Source organism: Dendrobates tinctorius, unplaced genomic scaffold (assembly GCF_039654945.1).
Source record: "Dendrobates tinctorius isolate UK_male_01 unplaced genomic scaffold, ASM3965494v1 ptg000062l, whole genome shotgun sequence".
NCBI classification, from domain to species: Eukaryota; Metazoa; Chordata; class Amphibia; order Anura; family Dendrobatidae; genus Dendrobates; species Dendrobates tinctorius.
In genome coordinates this window covers 4340001-4360084 of record NW_027361730.1, presented here as the reverse complement: position 1 = coordinate 4360084, position 20084 = coordinate 4340001, and the positions used below count along the sequence as shown (strand labels likewise).

Sequence of the window (20084 nt, the reverse complement as noted above, 5' to 3'; positions counted from 1 at the left end):
AAAAGCCCCCTACTACTCATAAGCCAAGTAATGCATTATTATGCTTTGCTTATACTGCACCATCATATTCCACAGCGCTTTACAGACATTTATGGCACTGTCCCCGATGGGGCTCACAATCTAAATTCCCTATCAGTATGTCTTTGGAGTGAGAGAGAAAATAGGGTACCTGGAGGAAACCCACACAAATACACAGAGAACATACAAACTCCTTGCAGATGTTATAAGATAGGAACCCAGGACCCTGGGCTGCAAGGCTGCAGTGCTAACCACTGAGCCACTATGCAGTACTGAATTTGTGTATACATTTCAGAACATTTGAGAGTTGTGTAAACTATAGCTTGAAAAAAGAGTGAAGCAAATATTTTGGGTGGTGATTTTTTCTTATTACAATGAAGTTGAAGTTGTGGTCACATGGCTTAGGGGCCCTAAGAAAAGCCAAAATGGTGCATACATTGAAAGATGGCATGTGTGCATTTTAAATCAAAGCTAAAGTAGTCATCTGCAAGTATTCACACGCTGAGTTAGGCCTCTTTCACACATCAGTTTTTTGCCTTCAGGCGCGATCCGGCTTTTTTTTGTAAAACCGGATCCGGCAAAATGCAATGCCGGATCCGGTTTTTCCCCATTGACTTGCATTAGCGCCGGATCGTGCCGGATGGCATTGCGTTTCATCCGTTTTTTGCCGGATCCGGCAACTTGTCTCATTCCGGCGTCTGGAAAAAACGGCTACTGTAACGTTTTTTGTCTCCGGCGAAAAAGCCGGAAGCGCCGGATCCGGCACTTCCAGCTTTTTGCTACAATGAAAGTCTATGGGCGCCGGAATGCGCCGGATCCAGAAAAAGACGGATCCAGCCACCGGATCCGGTTTTTTTTAAGTCTGCGCATGCTCAGATCCAATTGGCCAGCCGCCAGGAACAGAGACGGATCCAGCAAAAAAACGGATCCGTTTCTACAGTTCTCCAAAATTTATGCCGGATCCGTTTTTTCTAAAAAAAGCCGGATCCTGCCTGACGGCAAAAAACTGATGTGTGAAAGTAGCCTTATCAGAGTCAAGTGTTAAAATTAATTGAAAATTGCTGAATGTTATGTATTATCTGATGTGAAGGTATAGTATCAAAGGTCATTAATAACATAATAGTATAGTCCCAGACAACCCCTTAAAGGGGAATCTCACCAGGTTATTAGCACCTAATCTGAGAGCAGCAATGTGTAGATCTAGACCCTGATTCCAGCAATGTGTCACTTACTGGGCTGCCTGCTGTATCTTTGATAAAATCACTATGTTGCCAGCAGACTATCATTACTAGACCGGCTGCCATGTAGTCCAGCTTATTCATGAGCTCTGTATAACTTCACACCAACCACCACTAATTGGCAGCTTTCTCTATACACTGTACATGGGCAGAAATCAGCCAGTCAGTGATGTGGGTCAAGTTATACAAAGTTCAACATTCAGAAAACTGGTAGATCTTCAGCAGTGATTTTATCTAAATGGCAGCAAGTAGCCCAGTAAGTGACACATCGCCGGAATCCGGGTCGCTGCCCCAACATTATGCATCTCTCAGATGTGGTCGTAAAAACCTGATGACACATTCACTTTAATGTCCATCTAACATTTGTAGCAATTAAACAAAGCACAGTAAATACATGGAGGAAAAAATGAGAAAATGGAACTTGTTATATTCTGTATGAATGAATAAAAATACAATGAACGGCACCGACCAAAGCACAATGTGTGGTAGCTTTTAAAACAAGTGGAATAATAGAAAGAACGAACTGTATTACTAATACTGACAATAAATCTGGATGATGCATGCGGAACGCAATGACTACCAGTTACTGCGTGCTTATTTCCCAAGAAGCTGGAACTAAAAGGTAGTTAAGGTCTATTTACTAATCAATTGCCGGGCAGATCTAGGTCTGCATAAAAGCACATTCCACCTCCACCTCCTTCGCTTGTGTTACACATTAAATATTTTTTCATTTTTGTGCTTTTCATAAACTGAATTGAAATGAGTATGAATCATAGCACTGATGGAGAACTGCAACCCACACAGCAATTTGTTTTGTGTTGTATTGTATGTAACAGGTAGGCAGTGTGACACCATATATGAGGCACGCTTTCACCCACCATGCATGTCATACCCCTAGCCACATAAAACATTAACGCATACAAGGCTGCCTATTCCATTATTTAGCAGCTAAGTATGTTCCACACAATTGACTTCATGTTCTCGCCTGGGATCGTTCTGTTAGGATCTTTAGTCAAAAGATGTTCCTGAAAGATATTCATTTAATGCAAAAAAAATAATAATGATAATGGGACTTTTCATCTAGTTTCAGTGGAAACTTTTAGAACTGCTTGTGAAGAATAACCCCTACAAAGGATTTATAGCAAAAAAAATATACAGGCGATCTTAGCTGAACAGCTGCTACACATTCAGCAATAGTTTATAATAGGATGTATGATAAAAGTCAGAATATACGCCGGCACAGAATGACATTATTATATTGTAACGATAGAATTTCATAGCTATCGTATATAAAAGACCACACACTAATAAATAAAAAGGACATATGCAATAAAACTGCCTTGATTTGGGACAGTATGCTCGTTACACCTTTTCTGGGATGACGAGATACAAGGGTTCTTAGAATATCATCAAAAAGTTAATTTATTTCAGATCTTCAATACAAAAAGTGACACTCATACTGTATAGAGTCATTACAAACAGCGTGATCTATTTCAAGTATTTATTTCTGTTGATGTTGATGATTATGGCTTACAGCCAATGAAAACCCAAAAGTCATTATCTCAGTAAATTAAAATAATTAACAAAAAACACCTACAAAGGCTTCCTAAAGGCCCCGTCACACATAGCAATCTCTCTAGCGAGATCGCTGCTGAGTCACAAGTTTTGTGACACAACAGCGATCTCACCAGCGACATCGCTGTCTGTGACAGCGATCAGCGACCGGCCCCCCTGCCGGTATCGCTGATCGCTCTGGGAAATCTCTGGACATTTCTTTCGTCGCTGATCTCCCGCTGGCCAGCACGCATCGCTGTGTGTGACAGGCGGGAGACCAGCGATCAGCGATAAAATATTAAAAAAAAAAAAAAAAATATTACTATTCTCACCTTCCAACGTCCCGCGCAGCATTCCCGCCTCTCTCCACGCTCTGGTCCCAGTAATCCTTTGCAAGAATGACCGCGAGACTTCGCGATCCCGCGAGAACGGACGTCATTGTGGTAATTCTCGCAAAGGATTACTGGGAAGGGAGCGTGGAGAGAGGCGGGAATGCTGCGCGGGACATCGGAAGGTGAGAATAACAATATTTTTTATTTTAATTCTATTTTTGACATGAATCTGCGCTGAACACAGCGATGCCGCACGCGGTGGAGGAAGGAGCTGGAGAGCGTTCTTTGCAGCACTGTCTTAGCCCTGGTGTGGAAGGAGTCATAGGGGATTTCCTTGTATGCAAATAAAGTCCGTGGAGCCTCATTTAAGAGTCTCAAACACGGGACTAGCCAGATCTTCCTCCAGGGAAGGATCCAGCCAAGGAGTGGCTCCTTTCGGAAACCACCATTCCCACCATATTAAGTGGCCCTTTAAGTCAATATACAGCTCTTTACAAGTTTACAGATATGACAAGGGAAATACCAAGGCCAGGTATCCATCCACAGACAGCTGTTTTGGGGTGTTGCCCCTCATCAGTGTGGAGTAGGATGGGAGCAATGCTTAGTAGACCAACATCACAAAACAATCACTGACCTCAGGGAGACTAGTCAAAGAAAACACTGCGGCAGCCGGCAAAGGCGCTCAATCGGTGAAATCCTAGTTGCATTGATCCCTGGGAAATACAAATATGCAAATAAAGTCCGTGGAGCCTCATTTAAGAGTCTCAAACACGGGATTCCTTGTAGCTCTGACAGAGCTTGGTGGCAGCCATTCAGGAGGAGAGCTGCATTCTGGTGGCGGACTCTGTTGCCAGGAGCAAGTGCAACAGAGTAAAGCTAAGTGGTGTTTCCCTGTTTGTGTTTTTCCTTAGGCCTGTTTCACACATCAGTTTTTTCAAATCAGTCAAAATCCGCCATTTTGCAAAAAAAACGGATCCGCAATTTTGCTTGGCGGATCCGCTTTTTTTCCCCATTGAATTGATCTTGACGGATGGCCATCCGTTGGATCCGTTTTTTTGCGGATCCGCCAAAATTTTGGCATCCGCCGACATGCCTGGATGGACAATGCAACGTTTTTTCGGGCGGCCGGATCCGCATTTTACATTGCGCATGCCCGGAGGATTTGCCTCAGTCGTAAATTTAACCCTAAACCCTGTTCCGGCGACTGAAAAAAATTCTCTCTCTCTCTCTCCTCCCCAGGCAGCGGTTCCTTTAAAATTCTTCCTTCGACGGATCCGTTAAAACAACGGTCCGGTGCCAAACGTTGTGGTCAGTACAGGAACGGATCCGTTTTCTGCCATTTTAGCGGATTTTAACTGACAAAAAAAACTGATGTGTAAAACAGGCCTTAGTGTGTATTAGTGCAGCGGTGGGGCCAGTGCCTGTGCCACCCAGCTCCCTAGCAAGGGATAGGGGTAGGGTGTGCTAGGGCGACAGGTTCCTGATCGGCACCCGGTGCGGAGCCGGCATAAGGAACGTTAGGAGCGTTAGGGACACTGACTCAGGGGAGTGCAGGAGGTCCTCCAGGTCCCCTTTCCATATCGCAGGGCCCACTGTTGTAACTGTTTGCCCTTTCCCGTGTCTTCTTGTTTTAGTTACCGGCCTGCGGGCCGTGTCACGCAGGACAGTATCACGTGCCGCGTCTTGTTGTTTTAGCTACCGGCCTTCGGGTCGCGTCACACAGGACGGGTCATCGTGACAGCTGGCTGATCAGAGTGCTGTATCAAAGCATATTAATGGAAAGTTGAGTGGAAGGAAAAAGTGTGGTAGAAAAAGGTGCACAAGCAACCAGGATAACCGCAGCCAGGATTGTTAAGAAAAGGCCATTCAAATATCTGGATGAGATTCACAAGGAGTGGACTGCTGCTGGAGTCAATGCTTCAAGAGCCACAACACACAGATGTATCCAGGACATGGGCTACAAGTGTCACATTCCTTGCCTCAAGCCACTCATTTATTTTACTCATTTAGATAGTACTATTAATTCCACAGCGCTTTACAAATATTATCAGCACTGTCCCCATTGGGGCTCACAGTATGTCTTTAGAATGTGGGAGGAAACCAGAGTACCTGGAGGAAACCCACGCAAACACGGGGAGAACATACAAACTCCTTGCAGATGTTGTCCTTGGTTGGATTTGAACCCATGACCCCAGCCTTCAAGGCTGCATTGCTAACCACTAAGCCACCATGCCCAATAGACAACACCAGAAGCGTCTTACCTGGGCCAAGGAGAAAAAGAACTGGACTGTTGCTCAGTGGTCCTAGGTGTTGTTTTCAGATGAAAGTAAATTTTCCATTTCATTTGGAAATCAAGGTCCCAGAGTCTGGAGGAAGAGTGGAGAGGCACACAATCCAAGATGCTTGAGGTCTAGTGTGAAGTTTCCACAATCAGTGATGGTTTGGGGAGTCATGTCACCTGCTGGGGTAGGTCCACTGAAGATGAGAGGCACCAGACCCAACAATGCAGATGAGCTGAATGCTGCTATCAAAGCAACCTGGGCTTCCATAACACCTCAGTAGTGCCACAGACTGATTGCCTCCATGCCACGCTGCATTGATGAAATAATTAATGCAAAAGGAGCCCCGTCCAAGTATTGAGTGCATTTACTGAACACACATTTCAGTAGGCCAACATTTCGGACTTTAAAATCAGTTTTTAAGCTGGTGTTATAAAGTTTTCTCATTTACTGAGATAATGACTTTTGGGTTTTCATTGGCTGTAAGCCATAATCATCAACATTAACAGAAATAAACACTTGAAATAGATCACTCTGTTTGTAATGACTCCATATAATATACGAGTTTCACTTTTTGTTTTGAAGAACTGAAATAAATTAACGTGTTGATGATATTCTAATTTAGTGAGAAGCTCCTGTATTTGTACTGTGTATCTGTATATGTACTTGTATAACCTGTTCCCTTTGATAATTATAACGCAAATAACACGATCAGAATAGGAAAGGAATGATTTTCCATACCATCATAGAAACCAAAAATAACAGTTTTATCGCTGAACAAAATCGGTCTGTCCCTTTAAAAGCAGGAAGCCGCTCATAAAAACGAACTGAAGCCTTACATTAAAGCATTAGCGACAATAGGTTCCCGTAGATCAAAAGTCGTTTAATAGGGAGAATGCCTATAAATACATTGTTTAACTTTGTCCATAAAAGCTTTTTATTCCTGACGAGTTCACATGTAGGTTATAAGTAAGCCACAATTTCAGGGGCCATTCACAGGGTGTAATCTACTCCAAATACTAGGCAACAGAATATACATACCGGTATACACATTGTTTATGTAGATATGCATAGACTGTATAAGGAACATGTGTAAACTTTAGGAGGAATGCAGATTTTGCTCAGGCACATCCTAGCAGAAATCTGGTGACCTGGTCATTGAGTCTCCAGTGAGATAAGGCTGGAATTTGCCTCTGATCCCCAGAGTACATGTAGATAGCACCTGCACTCCATTGCTTCACTAATGTGATAATGTACAGATAAGCGTACAATCCCTCCTTTTAAATATAATGCTTTCAAACTGATGCATTTACAACTTTAGGCCTCATTCACACTATTGTTGGTTGAAAGGGTTTATATAAAAGTGTAAATAAACTGTGGAGTATTTTTTATAAGCTTAATTCTGCTGGGAAGTAATCTTAAAAAATGCTTTGGAGCATTTCTTGTAAGCTCAGGGTCCTGTTTCACATAGCGACGCTCCAGCGATCCCGACAATGATACGACCTGGTGCGTCGCTACATGGTCGCTAGTAAGCTGTCAAACAGGCAGATCTATTCAACGACGCAGCAACGATCCGCCGATCCGTATAACGACCTCGGCGGTCGTTGGGACCTTGTCACACAGCAGCTATTCTGACGACTCCCACCTGCGTCCATGAGTTCTGCGTGGCCAACGAGGTCGCTCGTCGGCGTCAAACACAGCGATGCATGCTGGCCAGCGGGACGCCAACCATCAAAAAATCGCCTAGGACATTCGAGCACGATCAGCGATATCCAGCGGGGGGGGGGGGGGTCGCCGCTATGTGTCACTTGTAGCGAGATCGCTGGCGAGGTCCCTGTTGCGTCACAAAACCTGTGATGTTTCAGCGATCTAACAATCTCGCTATGTGAGAAGGGGTCTTTACAGGGGTACTCCAATCTCCAAGATTGTATCCCAACATATAGAAGGTGTAATAATAATAATATTAGCAAATCCCTCCAGTTAGAAATGTAGTATAGTTTTTCTGATTCACTATGTCTCTAGCCTCATGTGTAGGCATTGCAGGAACCTTAGCTATCCATGGTTGCAACCAATGATATAGTGACAGTTAGCTAGTTGCTAGTGGGTGTAGCCATGGATACATAAGGTCCTGCAATGCCTGCACATGATGGAAGAGACATAGTGAATCAGAAAAATTATACTACATTTCTAATTGGAGTTATTTGCTAATATGATTATTACACCTACTACATATTGGGATAGGATCTTGGATATGGGAATGCACCTTTAGGGTGTGTGCACACGTTGCGGATTCTGCTGTGGAATTTTCCGCTCGGATTTGTTTAAATCCGTAGGTAAATCTGCAGGTCAGAAGACCTGCGGTTTATCTGCGGATTAGCCTGCGGTTTTCCCCTGCGGTTTGACACCTGTCATGGAGCGGGTGCCAAACCACTGTGGAATCTGCACAAAGAAGTGATATACTGTGGATGTGAAACCGAAGCAAATCTTCGCGGAAAATTCCGCACCGTGCACACTGCGGTTTTCATTTTACATAGATTAAAAGGGTACTGTACAACGCAGCAGAAACTGCTACGAATCCACAGGGCCAATTCCGCTGCGGATTCGCAGCAGAATCCGCAACGTGTGCAGACACCCTTAATTCCCTGCAGATCATGAGACACTGAAAGCAGGTTGTGAGATGCAGTGACAGACAGAAGGCAGAGCAAGAGTTAATAAATTTACTTTAACAGGGGAATACTCCATGCAGGGAGGAAAACAGTTAAATGAGGAAATAAACAGTTCAATTTGCAAAAGATATGCAAAGTTCAGGAACAATGAACCAGGTAACAGTTTTTGTGAAACACTTAACTGTCAGAAGTTCCTCAGACTGTGACTCCTGCTGAGAATTCAATAGCACCAACAACGGCTGGCGTGGTGCTTATCCAGGAAGGTCCTGTAGACAGCGAGGATCCGTCTTCTGGCGGCAGCGGTTGGTCTCCATTACCTTCCTCTGAGCCCCTAGTCCATAAGTTGATGCGGCCGAGACAATTAAGGTCGCAGCACTGTCCGGGTCCAAAGTAGACCGGCAAGTATCAACTGGCAAATCAGGGTGCAAGTGTCTGTCCTGTACCCGGTTTTTCTTATGTGACACGTGCGCTGTACTCACGGACACGGAGCGAACGGCACCTTGCTCTCTGGTAGTCACCGGGCACCCTGCGCCTCTCTCAAGTCTCCGCGGTTGGAGGCGGGGGTTAACGGACGCAGGCCTGCGCAGCACCAGTACTCTGGGGATGGAGCACTCCTCTCAGCCTGCTGCACGCAACCTGCCCGCACCAAAACTGTCTCTAGGACACCGGGTCTGTCTGCTGCAGTCCGTTGCAGCCCCAGCTGTTCGGGTGCGGAGCGCGATACCTGCCCTACTGATCGCACACGCTTTCTGCCTCAGCTTCCGGCCGGGTTCTCTGACTAAACACGCCCCCTCTTCCTGGGTCATGGGTCTGTCCGGTCCCCTATTTCTTCCCCCAGGGAACAAGGAAGGCAGCCTCAACAGTTCCGGTCCCAGCAAGCAGGTACCCGCAGCCCGGTCTTCTCCCTTACAACACAAAAACTGCTCAAAAGGCTGCTCAGAAGTACGTAGCTCTGGAGGCAGGAGCGCACAGCTTCTCTGAAGTGGAGTACGGACTCAATGGAAGGTCTATGGGTTCCATTTATGGGGCAATCTCGGGTAGGAGGTGGGCGCTTTTGCCTCTTCAGCTGGGCACTTCTGAGCAGTCATTTGAATGATCGGTGGGGGTCTCACGCCTCAGGGCCCAACCCTGCTAATATATAATAGAAAATGTTCCAAACTTTAGTTACACTTTAAAATAAATATAGAATTAGCGATCAATATTAGGTGGGTGGGAGTCTTAACTATAGAGAGCCATTTCGGTCAGCTTTTATAAGCGACACAGCCTCTTCAATATAAACAGCGGCTTGAAAGCTGTTTCGAAATTGCCTGTGCTGTAATTGTTAAAGTATATGATTTGCAGTGTTTTGTTAAAATGAATAGTAAACAGTGAAATATCTTGGAACAGCTGCTAAAAAATACAGTACAGGCAAGTAAAAATCAACCTGCAGTCAATGTAAGCGGAAATGGAAAGTGCTGCAGACTCCTTGATCAGGCTGTGTGCACACGGTGCTGATTCTGCTGCACATACACAGCGGATTTGGCCCTGCGTATACGCAGCACAACTGCATATGATGCACAGTAGCATTAAAGCCTATGTGAAACAAAATCCGCTGTGCACATGCTGCTTTTTTTTTCCGCGCTGATTTGGTTTGGAATGAACAAAAGCAGCATGTCACTTCTTTTGTGCGCTTTTGCTGCAGTTTTCCACCTGCTCCATTCTAGAAATCCGCAGGTGGAAAACCGCACAAAACATGCAGTGAAACAGTACAAAAAAAGCACTAAGGCTACTTTCAGACTAGCGTTCGGAGGCGCAGGGCCGCCGCTAACTCCGCCCACAGCTGCGCCTCCTTTGGTCAGCTCCTCCTATGATCGCATTACGCTGCATGCGATCAGCATACCCTATATTTAGCGTTGGGTACGCTTACCGTGCGCTGGTATGATTTTGCCAGCGCTTGCGCCCTTTTGGCGTTGTGCTGAGCTCACAATAACGCACTCTGTTGCATTTTTGTGCGCTCGGCACAGCGCCAAAAGGGTGCAAGTGCCGGCAAAATCATGCCAGCACACGACCAGTGTACCCAACGCTAAATATAGGCTACGCTGATCGCATTCAGCGTCATGCGATCAGAGGAGGAGCTGACCGGAGGGGGCGCGGCCAGGGAAGAGCTTAGCGGCGGCCATGCGCTGTGCTCGGTAACGCTAGTGTGAAACTAGCCTAAACCTGCAGGAAAAATGCAGGTCATTTGACCTGCGGATTTAGTAAATTCTGCGCGGAAAATTCCTACACAGAATACGCACAATGTGCACATAGCCTCAGAAGAGTTTCTGATCAGTGCTCTCCCCAACTAGTCTACGGTAATATTCCTGGCTAGTCTTAAGGATAAAATATTAATTTTAAAATGTTGCATAACCCTTTTAATAATTGCAGAAAAAGAATGTTCATTCATAAACATATATCTCCAGATATTGTGTTAAACCTAATAAAGAGATATATCTGGTTAAAAGCGGGTTATTTTCTATGATGCTTTTACTTAAAGGTGGTATCGACTGCCAAGGACTCGAGAATGTTTTTCCATATATTGCTTCAATTGCTCAACATTTTCAAGACCTGGATGAGAACTTTCTAGTTTGCATGCAGAGGCCTATGCAAACTGACAAACCTACACTAGGCTTGGTTTACTTTAGCTGATGGTATTTTCCAATCCATGCACATTGGAGAGCCTGTTTACACAGGCCAACTGCACTTTCCCTGCCCACAGAAAGATAACAGTTCTGTGCGCATATATTGTCAGTGTTCTTGGCAGCACATGTCCTGTGTACACATAGGGTGATGTGCTGCCGAGAGCAATCATTTTTAAGCTAGTTTAAAAATTATTTCAGCCAACGAGCAAGTGTTGCGTTTTTATGTCAGCTGATCTGCAGTCAGTTTTCACTGTCCCGATTATCTGGAAAACGAGCATTCCCAGGAACACTCATTCACAATAATTGACAAGGGTGAATGCACAATAAAGGTGAGTTTACACTTACACTACATGGTCGAGGTAGTTAAACAACTGCTGATAGACACTACTTGCAAGCTAATAGCCGGTCGTTTCATAGCCTGTTAAGAAAGTTGGATATAAAGGCCCCGTCTCACATAGCGAGATCGTTAGCAAGATCGCTGAAACATCACAGATTTTGTGACGCAACAGCGACCTCGCCGGCGATCTCGCTACGTGTGACACATAGCGGCGACCGGCCCCCCGCTGCGATATCGCTGATCGTGCTCAAATGTCCCAGGCCATTTTTTGATTGTTGGTGACCTGCTGGCCAGTGCGCATCGTTGTGTTTGACGCCATAACAATGACGAGCGACCTCATTGGCGACTCAGAACTCACGCTATCGAGGTCTGAGTCGTCAGAATAGCTGCTGTGTGACAAGGTCCCAACGACCACCGAGGTGCTTATACAGATCGCCGCATCGTTGGTGCGTCGTTGAGTAGATCTGAATGTTTGACATCTTATTAGCGACCATGTAGCGACATACCAGTGATCCTTATCAGGTCGTATCGTAGTCGGGATCACTGGTACTCCGCTATGTGTAACGGTACCCTAAGACAACCATCTAATGTGTAGTAGTTGTTCAACGGACTCTTGGCAGATGTCAAGAAAAAAAGGATTGGTCATGTAGAATTTCAACTTGCCCAATCGTTTGATATCAAAGGAGATATCCCTCCTCCCTTTGTGCTTCATCAAAGAGATTATTGAATGACATGCCTCCAGCTTTACCAAAAGTTCATTTTCTTCATATGTTGGAGGAACCCAGTGTCCTGTGTAAGGCGAGGTCAGAAAGAAAATCAGTCGGCCAGAGGAACATTTGGCCAACAAATATTGTAGGTGTAAGGCCACTTTTGGCTAATATCCAAATTTAAACTGTAAAGTAGTGGTCAGGCCGGCACCTTGAGAAAACTGTTTACAGCTATTTGCCGTTTGTTATTACTTCAGATAATTTTCCAAATATGACAAAAGTTAGTGGTTGTTTTGACCAAATTATTTTTAGGAATAGAAAATTCTTTCCCATCCAGTCTGAGTTACAACATTAAATTTTGTGTTTGCTAGCATGTTTCACTGTATTGTTTTTTTTTCTTTTTTACTTTCTAGTTTCTGCTTTGAAAAAAGAGTAAAGCCACGGTGACGTTGTGTTTGTCTGGTAGATGTTGTTACAAGAAGACACATCATGGGTTTATCATACTGGACACCCATAAACATTTTCCTGTTGGCATGCATACACCTAGGCCGCCAGGAGGTAACACCTACTGAAAACTTCTCACTGGCAGATGAAGAATTGATTTTACCATACACCTTCTATCAAGATGAACTTGCCCCAGTGACAGAATATCCTTCTTCAGTATCATCTCCGTGGAACAACAATAGTGATGATCCATCTTCTGAGGAAAGCCAAACTGACACAAATATGTTGTATGTTTCAACCCCTGATGTACCAGTTCTGGAATCAGACCAACTTCAGATTGACCTTTTGTTACTTGACAAGACCCATGAAACAGATGAATATGAGCAGATTGTCACTGCCAGCTATGAGCCAACAGACAAACGTGTGACAGGGCTGGCTATTGTGGAACCTCCAACAGTGCCTCTTGTGACAGACTCTTATGGATCAGCATCTTCATGGCCTGAGATCTCGTCGCAGCTACCCATTACACCCATATTTGCTACAGTTGTTAATTCCTCAATAGAACCCATTTATGAGGCTGATACCTCCTTAGAAAAAGTGTTATCCCCTATTCTTGAAGAGGAACATGGACTGCTGTTACATTCAACAACTTTAAGTAGCCTTGGACTTCAGACTGATGTGTCTGCAGACGCTTTACTGCCATATATCTGGGACCTAAGTGAGCAAGAAGTCACCGATTCTTGGGTGTATAAAGATAAAGCCATTGAAACAGAGTCTTCTGAAGTGCCCACTAAGGATGTTCACTCTGGTGAAGTAATAGCCACTGAAGATGCACCACTTGTTATATCTGATGTAATCCAGGGAGAGATCTTGGAAGACTCTACTGAGAAGGATGTCCATCAAACATACGCAGAAGAATCAATCTTCGGATCAACAGTTACCGTAAATATTACTGGTAAGAGACATAGACAATGATATAAAAGAGAAAATTAAGAAATATTAAGGTAATTAAAGAGGTTGTCCACCTTTGAGGGCAATATTTTTTTCTCACTTAAATGCATGCAATTGGGGCTAAAAATATTTTTTGCAATTGGGTTTCATTAAAAGATTACACCACTTGCCTCCTATAGCCTCTGTATTACAGTATCTATTGCTGACTGTAGAAAGAGTTAATGGGGTTGACCACATTATCTGTCCTTTATCAAATGCATTGGGGACATGATTTTGCTACACTGTTATAACCGGTATGACAGATTCTTCTGCTCTTGTTACTGCAGCATTCCTCACAGACTACATAGATCTCCAGGCCATACAATGGCTGCTGGTGGAGGAACATGTGTCCATACATGTCCATCAGTCTCGTCCAGTTGAAAACCTCACAAGAGCAAACTGCTTTCCTATTTGAAGAGACTGATGGACTGGTCTGGTTCCTCCACCAGAAGCCATTGTATGGACAGAAGAGCTGTGCATTTTGTAGGGAAAGCTGAAGAACCTGATTTTTAGTCCTGATTGCATTCATTTAGGTAACAAAAAGAAATTGTTCCCAAAGGGGGACAACCCCTTGAAGGCACTTTCAGCTTCATCAAAGGAAATGTTGAGTTGCATGCGCCCTGTTTGGCTTTACAAACATTTTATTTTTCCTCCTACATTATTATGCTTTTCTTTTTTATCAGATACTCTTGTACTCTTGAAATCCCAAACTCTATGACAGAAGGTATATCAAATCACTAATTTTTTATGATCCCATAAATGCCGGCATATATTGTCACTGGAACTTAGATCACTGATTCCTAATATAATCCATGAACAAAGTATTTACCGACCTTCTAGTGTATCTCCACCCAATACTTTCTTTTAACTGTTTCCTTTCAAGGACCCTTTGACAAGGGATTATTCTAATGGAGAGTGGAGGAAGTGAGTAATATTTGGCTATTTTATTTCCTAATCCAGACAACACCCAAAGGCATTTTTTAATTTAGGTGTGAATTGTCTATTATGTTGTGTTAGAATCCTGCAAGACAAGTTTTACAAGGCCATAGAAAATAAATTCTTACCAATAGGTTTCCTAAGGGTATATGCACACAATGCCTTTTAGATGTTGCTGAGTTTTTGAAGCAGAAAATGCATCAAGAAAACGCCGGCTGTGTTTTTCCTGAAGCATCTTATTTGGCGACTTTGGTTGCCGCCAGCACCTATTTTTTTTTAACTGTTTATATAAACAAGTGAGCGGATTCCATAGAGATGCAGCCAGAGGATTGGTCAGGACAATTGGCAAAACAATAAAAAAAAAAAAATCAAAACGGCAAAATGAAGTTTTTTGGGCAGCCGCAATATTGCAATTAAAACGTCATATCTACCCCAAAATGGTATCAATAAAAACGTCAGCTCAGGGTACAAAAAATAAGCCCTCACCCAGGCCCAGATCACGAAAAATGAAATGCTACAGGTGTCGGAAAATGGCGACAGAAGCAGATTTTTATTTCTTACTAATTTCGTATATTTTTTACCACTTAAAGTAAAAACCTATACATGTTTAGTATTTGCATACTCGTACTGACCTGGAGAATCAGATTTACAGGTGAGTTTTACCATATAGCAATTATGGTAACTAAAAAAGCCAAAACTATTGTGGAATTGCACTTTTTTTTTGCAATTTCACTGCACTTGGAAATACAAAGATAGTAAAGAGGCTCCAGGTGAATGAAGGCATCAGATAAAAGTTCAACCGTCAGATGCTGAAAAAGCAAACCTGTAGAAGTATATCTTTGAAGGGAGGCAGTCACCCCCCTAAGTTGCTAAACCTGCTTCTACAGGTTTACAGGAACATAGCCACTGTAATATATATATACACATAATAGAGATTTTAGTGGTTTAGTTGGCAGAAAAAAAAACTATTTTGTCTGCAAATAAGGGACTTTGGCTGTCGTTCAGAACTGTACTGTGCTCACTTTGTTTCTGATGATTCTATAAAAGATTGACTGAACACAAGGATCAATTCGCTGATAAAAGCTGTGCAAATTGTCTCTTCATAGGCGAAGAGGACTAGCACTCTAGTGCCACCTACTGGAAGCAGCAATACTAGAAGTCCATATTGACCCTTTAACGAGCCTTGTCACATGACTCAGGATAAAAGCTCAACCATAATCTCAATTTGCAGAAACTGTGTTTCGGGGTACTGCCCCTCATCAGTGCAAAGTGTGCGATCTGGTTTGGCTGGTTGAGAGGTGTCTGACCTGGATCCAAGCAGTAACGTTTTTGCTTGCGGAGAGTGACATGTCAAGCCTTCCAGCCAAACCAGATCTCACACTTTGCACTGACAAGGGGCAGCACCCCGAAACACAGTGTCTGCAAATTGAGATTATGGTTTGACCTTTATTCTAAGTCACATGGCAAGGCTTATTAAAGGGTCAATATTGACTTTTAGAATTGCTACTTTCAATAGGTGGCACTAGAGTTCCATTCCTCTTCCTTAATTCCCCAGAGGAGCATTGCAAGGCTTAAAAGTCTCCTCACATTGGTATGGCAGGCTTGACATGTCACTGTCTGCAAAAAGAAACGTTACCCCTTGGATCACAGATAAATGCTAAATCTTATTGATCGTTGGGGACTAACTGGCTGATGCGGCATCTTGTCTGGAGGGAAATTGACCCCTTATTTATTCAGCCTGTCCTATACTCAGATGTCTTTCTGCACAGTGTGTGAATGGAGGGGGTTTGTGCTGTGCCTTATATGTGGGGGGAAGGTGAAGGTTGTATGGGGGGAGGTCTACACTGTTCCAGAATGTGTACTTTCTATAAACATGACCTCTGCAGGTGTACACAATGGGTCTGTGAGAGGAGAGTGTGGTGGGGGTCGTCGACATTAGGTCTGCATTACATCTGTGGTATCCTGAGGGGGCCGATGCATGCATTACCGACTACAAGTCTGGAATGAAATGGGTGCAGGTTGTGACTATGGCACTAATGTGCTGTCATTATTTTCTCCCGGCTGATGAGAACACGCCATTTTACACAGCTGGTATCGCAGTGTAGTGGGGCAGTGCGTTGTGTATCTTGCCATTGTTTCCTATGAGAAACGAAAGCTTCCAGCAGTGGTGGCATATAAGCAGATACATCCCTGTTGCTATGAGGCCATAGAATTAGTTACATGGTCCCGATACAGAGAAGCACACATATTCTTCCCTGTGCTCATCTGTATTCGGACCAGGTAGCAGCAACACATTACCCAGAATCCTTCCTGTGACCGCCGTCGCCTCATTGAAAATTCTGCAGGCACTTATTTACCTCAGTAACCTGCAAACACTACCAGAGTAGTACCACTAGAGTCGTAGCAAGAACTCGAAGGAGAAGAACATTGGATCTAATAACCTCCAGACAACCATTGTGTCATACGTCGTAAACACATTTTATTTCATAGTTCATCATTTTGGGAAAAGATTTTTTTCACATCACAAAAATAATGGCATCTCCTATTAAGGTGCATGTATCTTTTGTGCCTATTGGACCCTAGGCGTCATGGTTTTAGTACACCCCTGGCCTGGCACAAGTGCCTGAAGAGGTGTCACTGATACCCTTTTCCCTCTATTTGATACAGTACCACATAATAGGACTGAATTATCGGCTGACATATGCTATTGCTGATAACTAAAAAATTAATGAGTCGCCGTGTGCAAAGTCTCCATAATCCTTCATAGCGATGACTACCACATTGTAAGATATCACTCATCATCTGTATGTCTTGTAAGTGATATGGGAAGATTAAAGATTAAAATGCATACCATGGAAAAAGTAGTTATTATATCTTATAAGAGGTAGAGCTGTGGAAAGATTGAGTTGTTGGACAATCTCCATAATGACCACAGCAATTTCTGTAGGCTTAAAGGGACCTGTGGTCAGCAAGATATAGAGAAGACGCTAAGCAAAATGATTTATAGATTTGTGGGAAAAGATTCAGTGTAACTTGTATTTTATTTGTTGACATCCCTATGAGTCCAGTGGGCGGTCTTATTTATCTCTACACTCAGAATCATACAGTGGAGACAGTCAGTCACTGAACAGGAGCGCCCACTGGACTCATATGCATGTGTTTGTCAAAGTCCGATATGCCTAATTACTGTCACGACTCTTGTCGGGTGTCCCTGGACCAGGGGCTCCCTCCCTGTCCCTAACGCTAGGGGTGCCGTAGCTCGCCCTGTTCCCCGGATTACTTCTGATGGTGAAGACACCAGGGCCTTAGTTCCTGAATACGTCCTCAGTCTGTACCCTTCCCCCACCCAGGGAAGAGGAGAGTAGTAGTGTAACGTAATACACCAACCAGACTAACAAGAGTATACAAACAAGGATAAAGGAAAATATCAATCATACAAATATACTCACACAAACAACAGAAGTAAACACCAGGGAGTGGAGGATGAGGTAAAACCAAAGTAGGAGAAGGGGGGAATTAGCACACATCCAAAACCTAGCAACAGTCTCAGATAAATCCGCCATACACCTTCTCAAACAACAGAAAACCAACCTCTCCAAACCATGCAGCATGAAGCTAGCTCTGGCAATGAGTGCAGGCTATATAGGAGAGGGGAGTGGTCAACAGTGAACAGCTAAGAGCCTTAATGCAGGAAACCTTCCAAGAGCTCTCAACTGAGCATATTAACCCATGCACTGCCATTTAATATGAAAGTGAAGTGATTCTAAACAGTGCAGGAGTAGAAGAAATTAGACGCTGCTGTCTTCTTGCTCCTCTATGTAACGGTAAATCTGTGACAATTATTTTCTTTTTTTTTTGTAGATACATGGATTTGCAAAAAAAATGGACACATAAACATCCTTATAGACTATAATGATACATGTTCTAACTGTGAAAATACAGAAAGGTCATATATGTGAAACAGAAGTCTGAATGAGGCTTATGGTTGAAAATTGGTTATGAAGCCAAAAAGCTATAACTGTCATATTATCGTATTCCTAGTTGGGATTCATTCAGACATCTGTTCTCTATGCAAACAGTTTTTCATCAGTAAGTTAGATCTTATGCTCATCAAGTTTTGGCCCGCATGTCTGTTATTACCATCAGAGTGGCATCCATTTTCTTTGCATACAAAAAAAATATCCCAAGGTTCTCATACCCGTTAAAAAGTAAAAAAGCTGACAGTACACAGATGAAACATGGTTGGCACTGATGTGGATCAAAAATGGACATCTCTGCCTTTTTTTTTTCCAACACTCGGTGCACAAAAAAACAGACATGGAAACGGCCCTTTAGACGAAAATGAATAAAGCCTTAGGCTATGTTCTCGTATTAATAATCAGTTAGAATGGAACCAGCAGAAATCCGTTTGTTCTCCTGAAAATAACTGATTTCATTTGGATCCTTTTTTTGCTTACAGGATCAGTTTCAAATAATGATTACTAGAAAGTTGACATGTCCAGTAGTACCGTATATATTAAATGTTTATTTCTCTACCTCCAGTAAGCAAAAAAAACAGATCCTTTTAAAATGGGAGAAAAACAGATGGCTATTTAACAGATCCGTTTTCCATAGACTTCAGTGTGAAAAAAACGGATCTAGTTGAAATCATTATTTTTCAGGAGGACAAAAAAAATATGTCCGCACAACTTTTTTGTCTACGGATTGCTGCTTGATGCATTCTCAGGCCACGTTCACACGTTCAGTATTTGGTTAGTATTTGATATCATTATTTGTTAGCCAAAACCTGGAGTAGAATAATCAGGAAAAGTATAAAAGAAACACGTCACCATTTCTGTGTTTTTCTCCCACTCCTGATTTTGGCTTACAAATACGGATGTAAATGCTATAGGCTATAATGCACAATAATACACACCCACTATACGGGCTGTTCTTGAATCAGAAGAGCACATTCAGCAGCCGTCTAATCCTACTGAGGTGCAAGAAGGAGAAATTCAGGAAATCGTTTGTGCCTACTGCTATGAGGATGTATAATAATTCACTAAGGGTGAAAGATGGCTGCGACCTAGGGCTGGCACAATAATGGAAATGATCAGAGACTTGTGTACCTTTGTTTGTTACGTATTGTGATTAGTCATGTGCAAGATCTGTGTCTGGTAATTACTCTATGTAATGCTGTAATGTAATGTAGTAATGCTGTTCTTAATGTTTTGTTTGTAATGCTGTTGTAACGCTGCTGTGATACCATAATTTCGTATCATAAAATACTGACCAAATACTAAACGTGTGAATGTGCCCTAATTGATATACAGTGATTTTGGTGCAAACGACATCTGAACGGTTTTATATTACGTTTATGGTGCTGATTAAGAAATCTGACTTTAGTATTGCGAGATTGGCTCTAGTTTCTGAGATGTTTAAGGCTGAGTTCACACGTGGCGTTTTTTTCGCGTTTCAGCGGCGGTTTTAACCGCGAAAACGCGAAAAGCATCCCATGCATTCCTATGGGATTCCGCAATGCTATGCTAATGCTGCGGCTTTTACCGCGGCGGAATCGCTTCACGGTAAAAAACGCAGCATGCTCATTAATTTCGCGGAATCACGGCGATCCCGCACCCATAGGAATGCATTGTTCTGATTACTTTCCGCATGTGGCTGTGCACACCATGCAGAAAGTAAGCAGAACATTTGCGGATGGTACCCACGGTCCGGAGAAGAGGAGACTGTCCTCCGGGCTTTGGGTACCATATCCCTGTAAAAAATAGAATTTAAAGTAAAAAATATTGTTATTCTCACCTTCCGACGTCCCGCACAGCCTTCCTGCCTCTCTCCACACTCCCGATCCCAGTAATCCTTTGCGAGCGATGACGTCCATTCTCGCGCGATCGCGCAACGTCATCGCGAATGACCGTGAGACGTCGCG

General features: G+C 43.3%; 1 protein-coding gene across 5 annotated transcripts in view; it reads left to right on the top strand.

The window, feature by feature from the left end:
- The window catches only part of PRRT4 (proline rich transmembrane protein 4), a 73579-nt gene that overhangs the window by 7658 nt on the left and 45837 nt on the right, over nt 1-20084 (top strand). For 2 of the 5 annotated variants that reach the window (XM_073579228.1, XM_073579234.1), the window contains exon 2: nt 12205-13190. In XM_073579228.1, coding sequence (XP_073435329.1) covers nt 12281-13190 — 910 coding nt within the window. In that variant the 5' untranslated portion in view covers nt 12205-12280. Of the gene's footprint in view, nt 1-8137; nt 8970-9056; nt 9132-12204; nt 13191-20084 lie in introns of those variants that run through there. The other 3 variants (XM_073579229.1, XM_073579231.1, XM_073579230.1) reach the window with 3 other exon arrangements.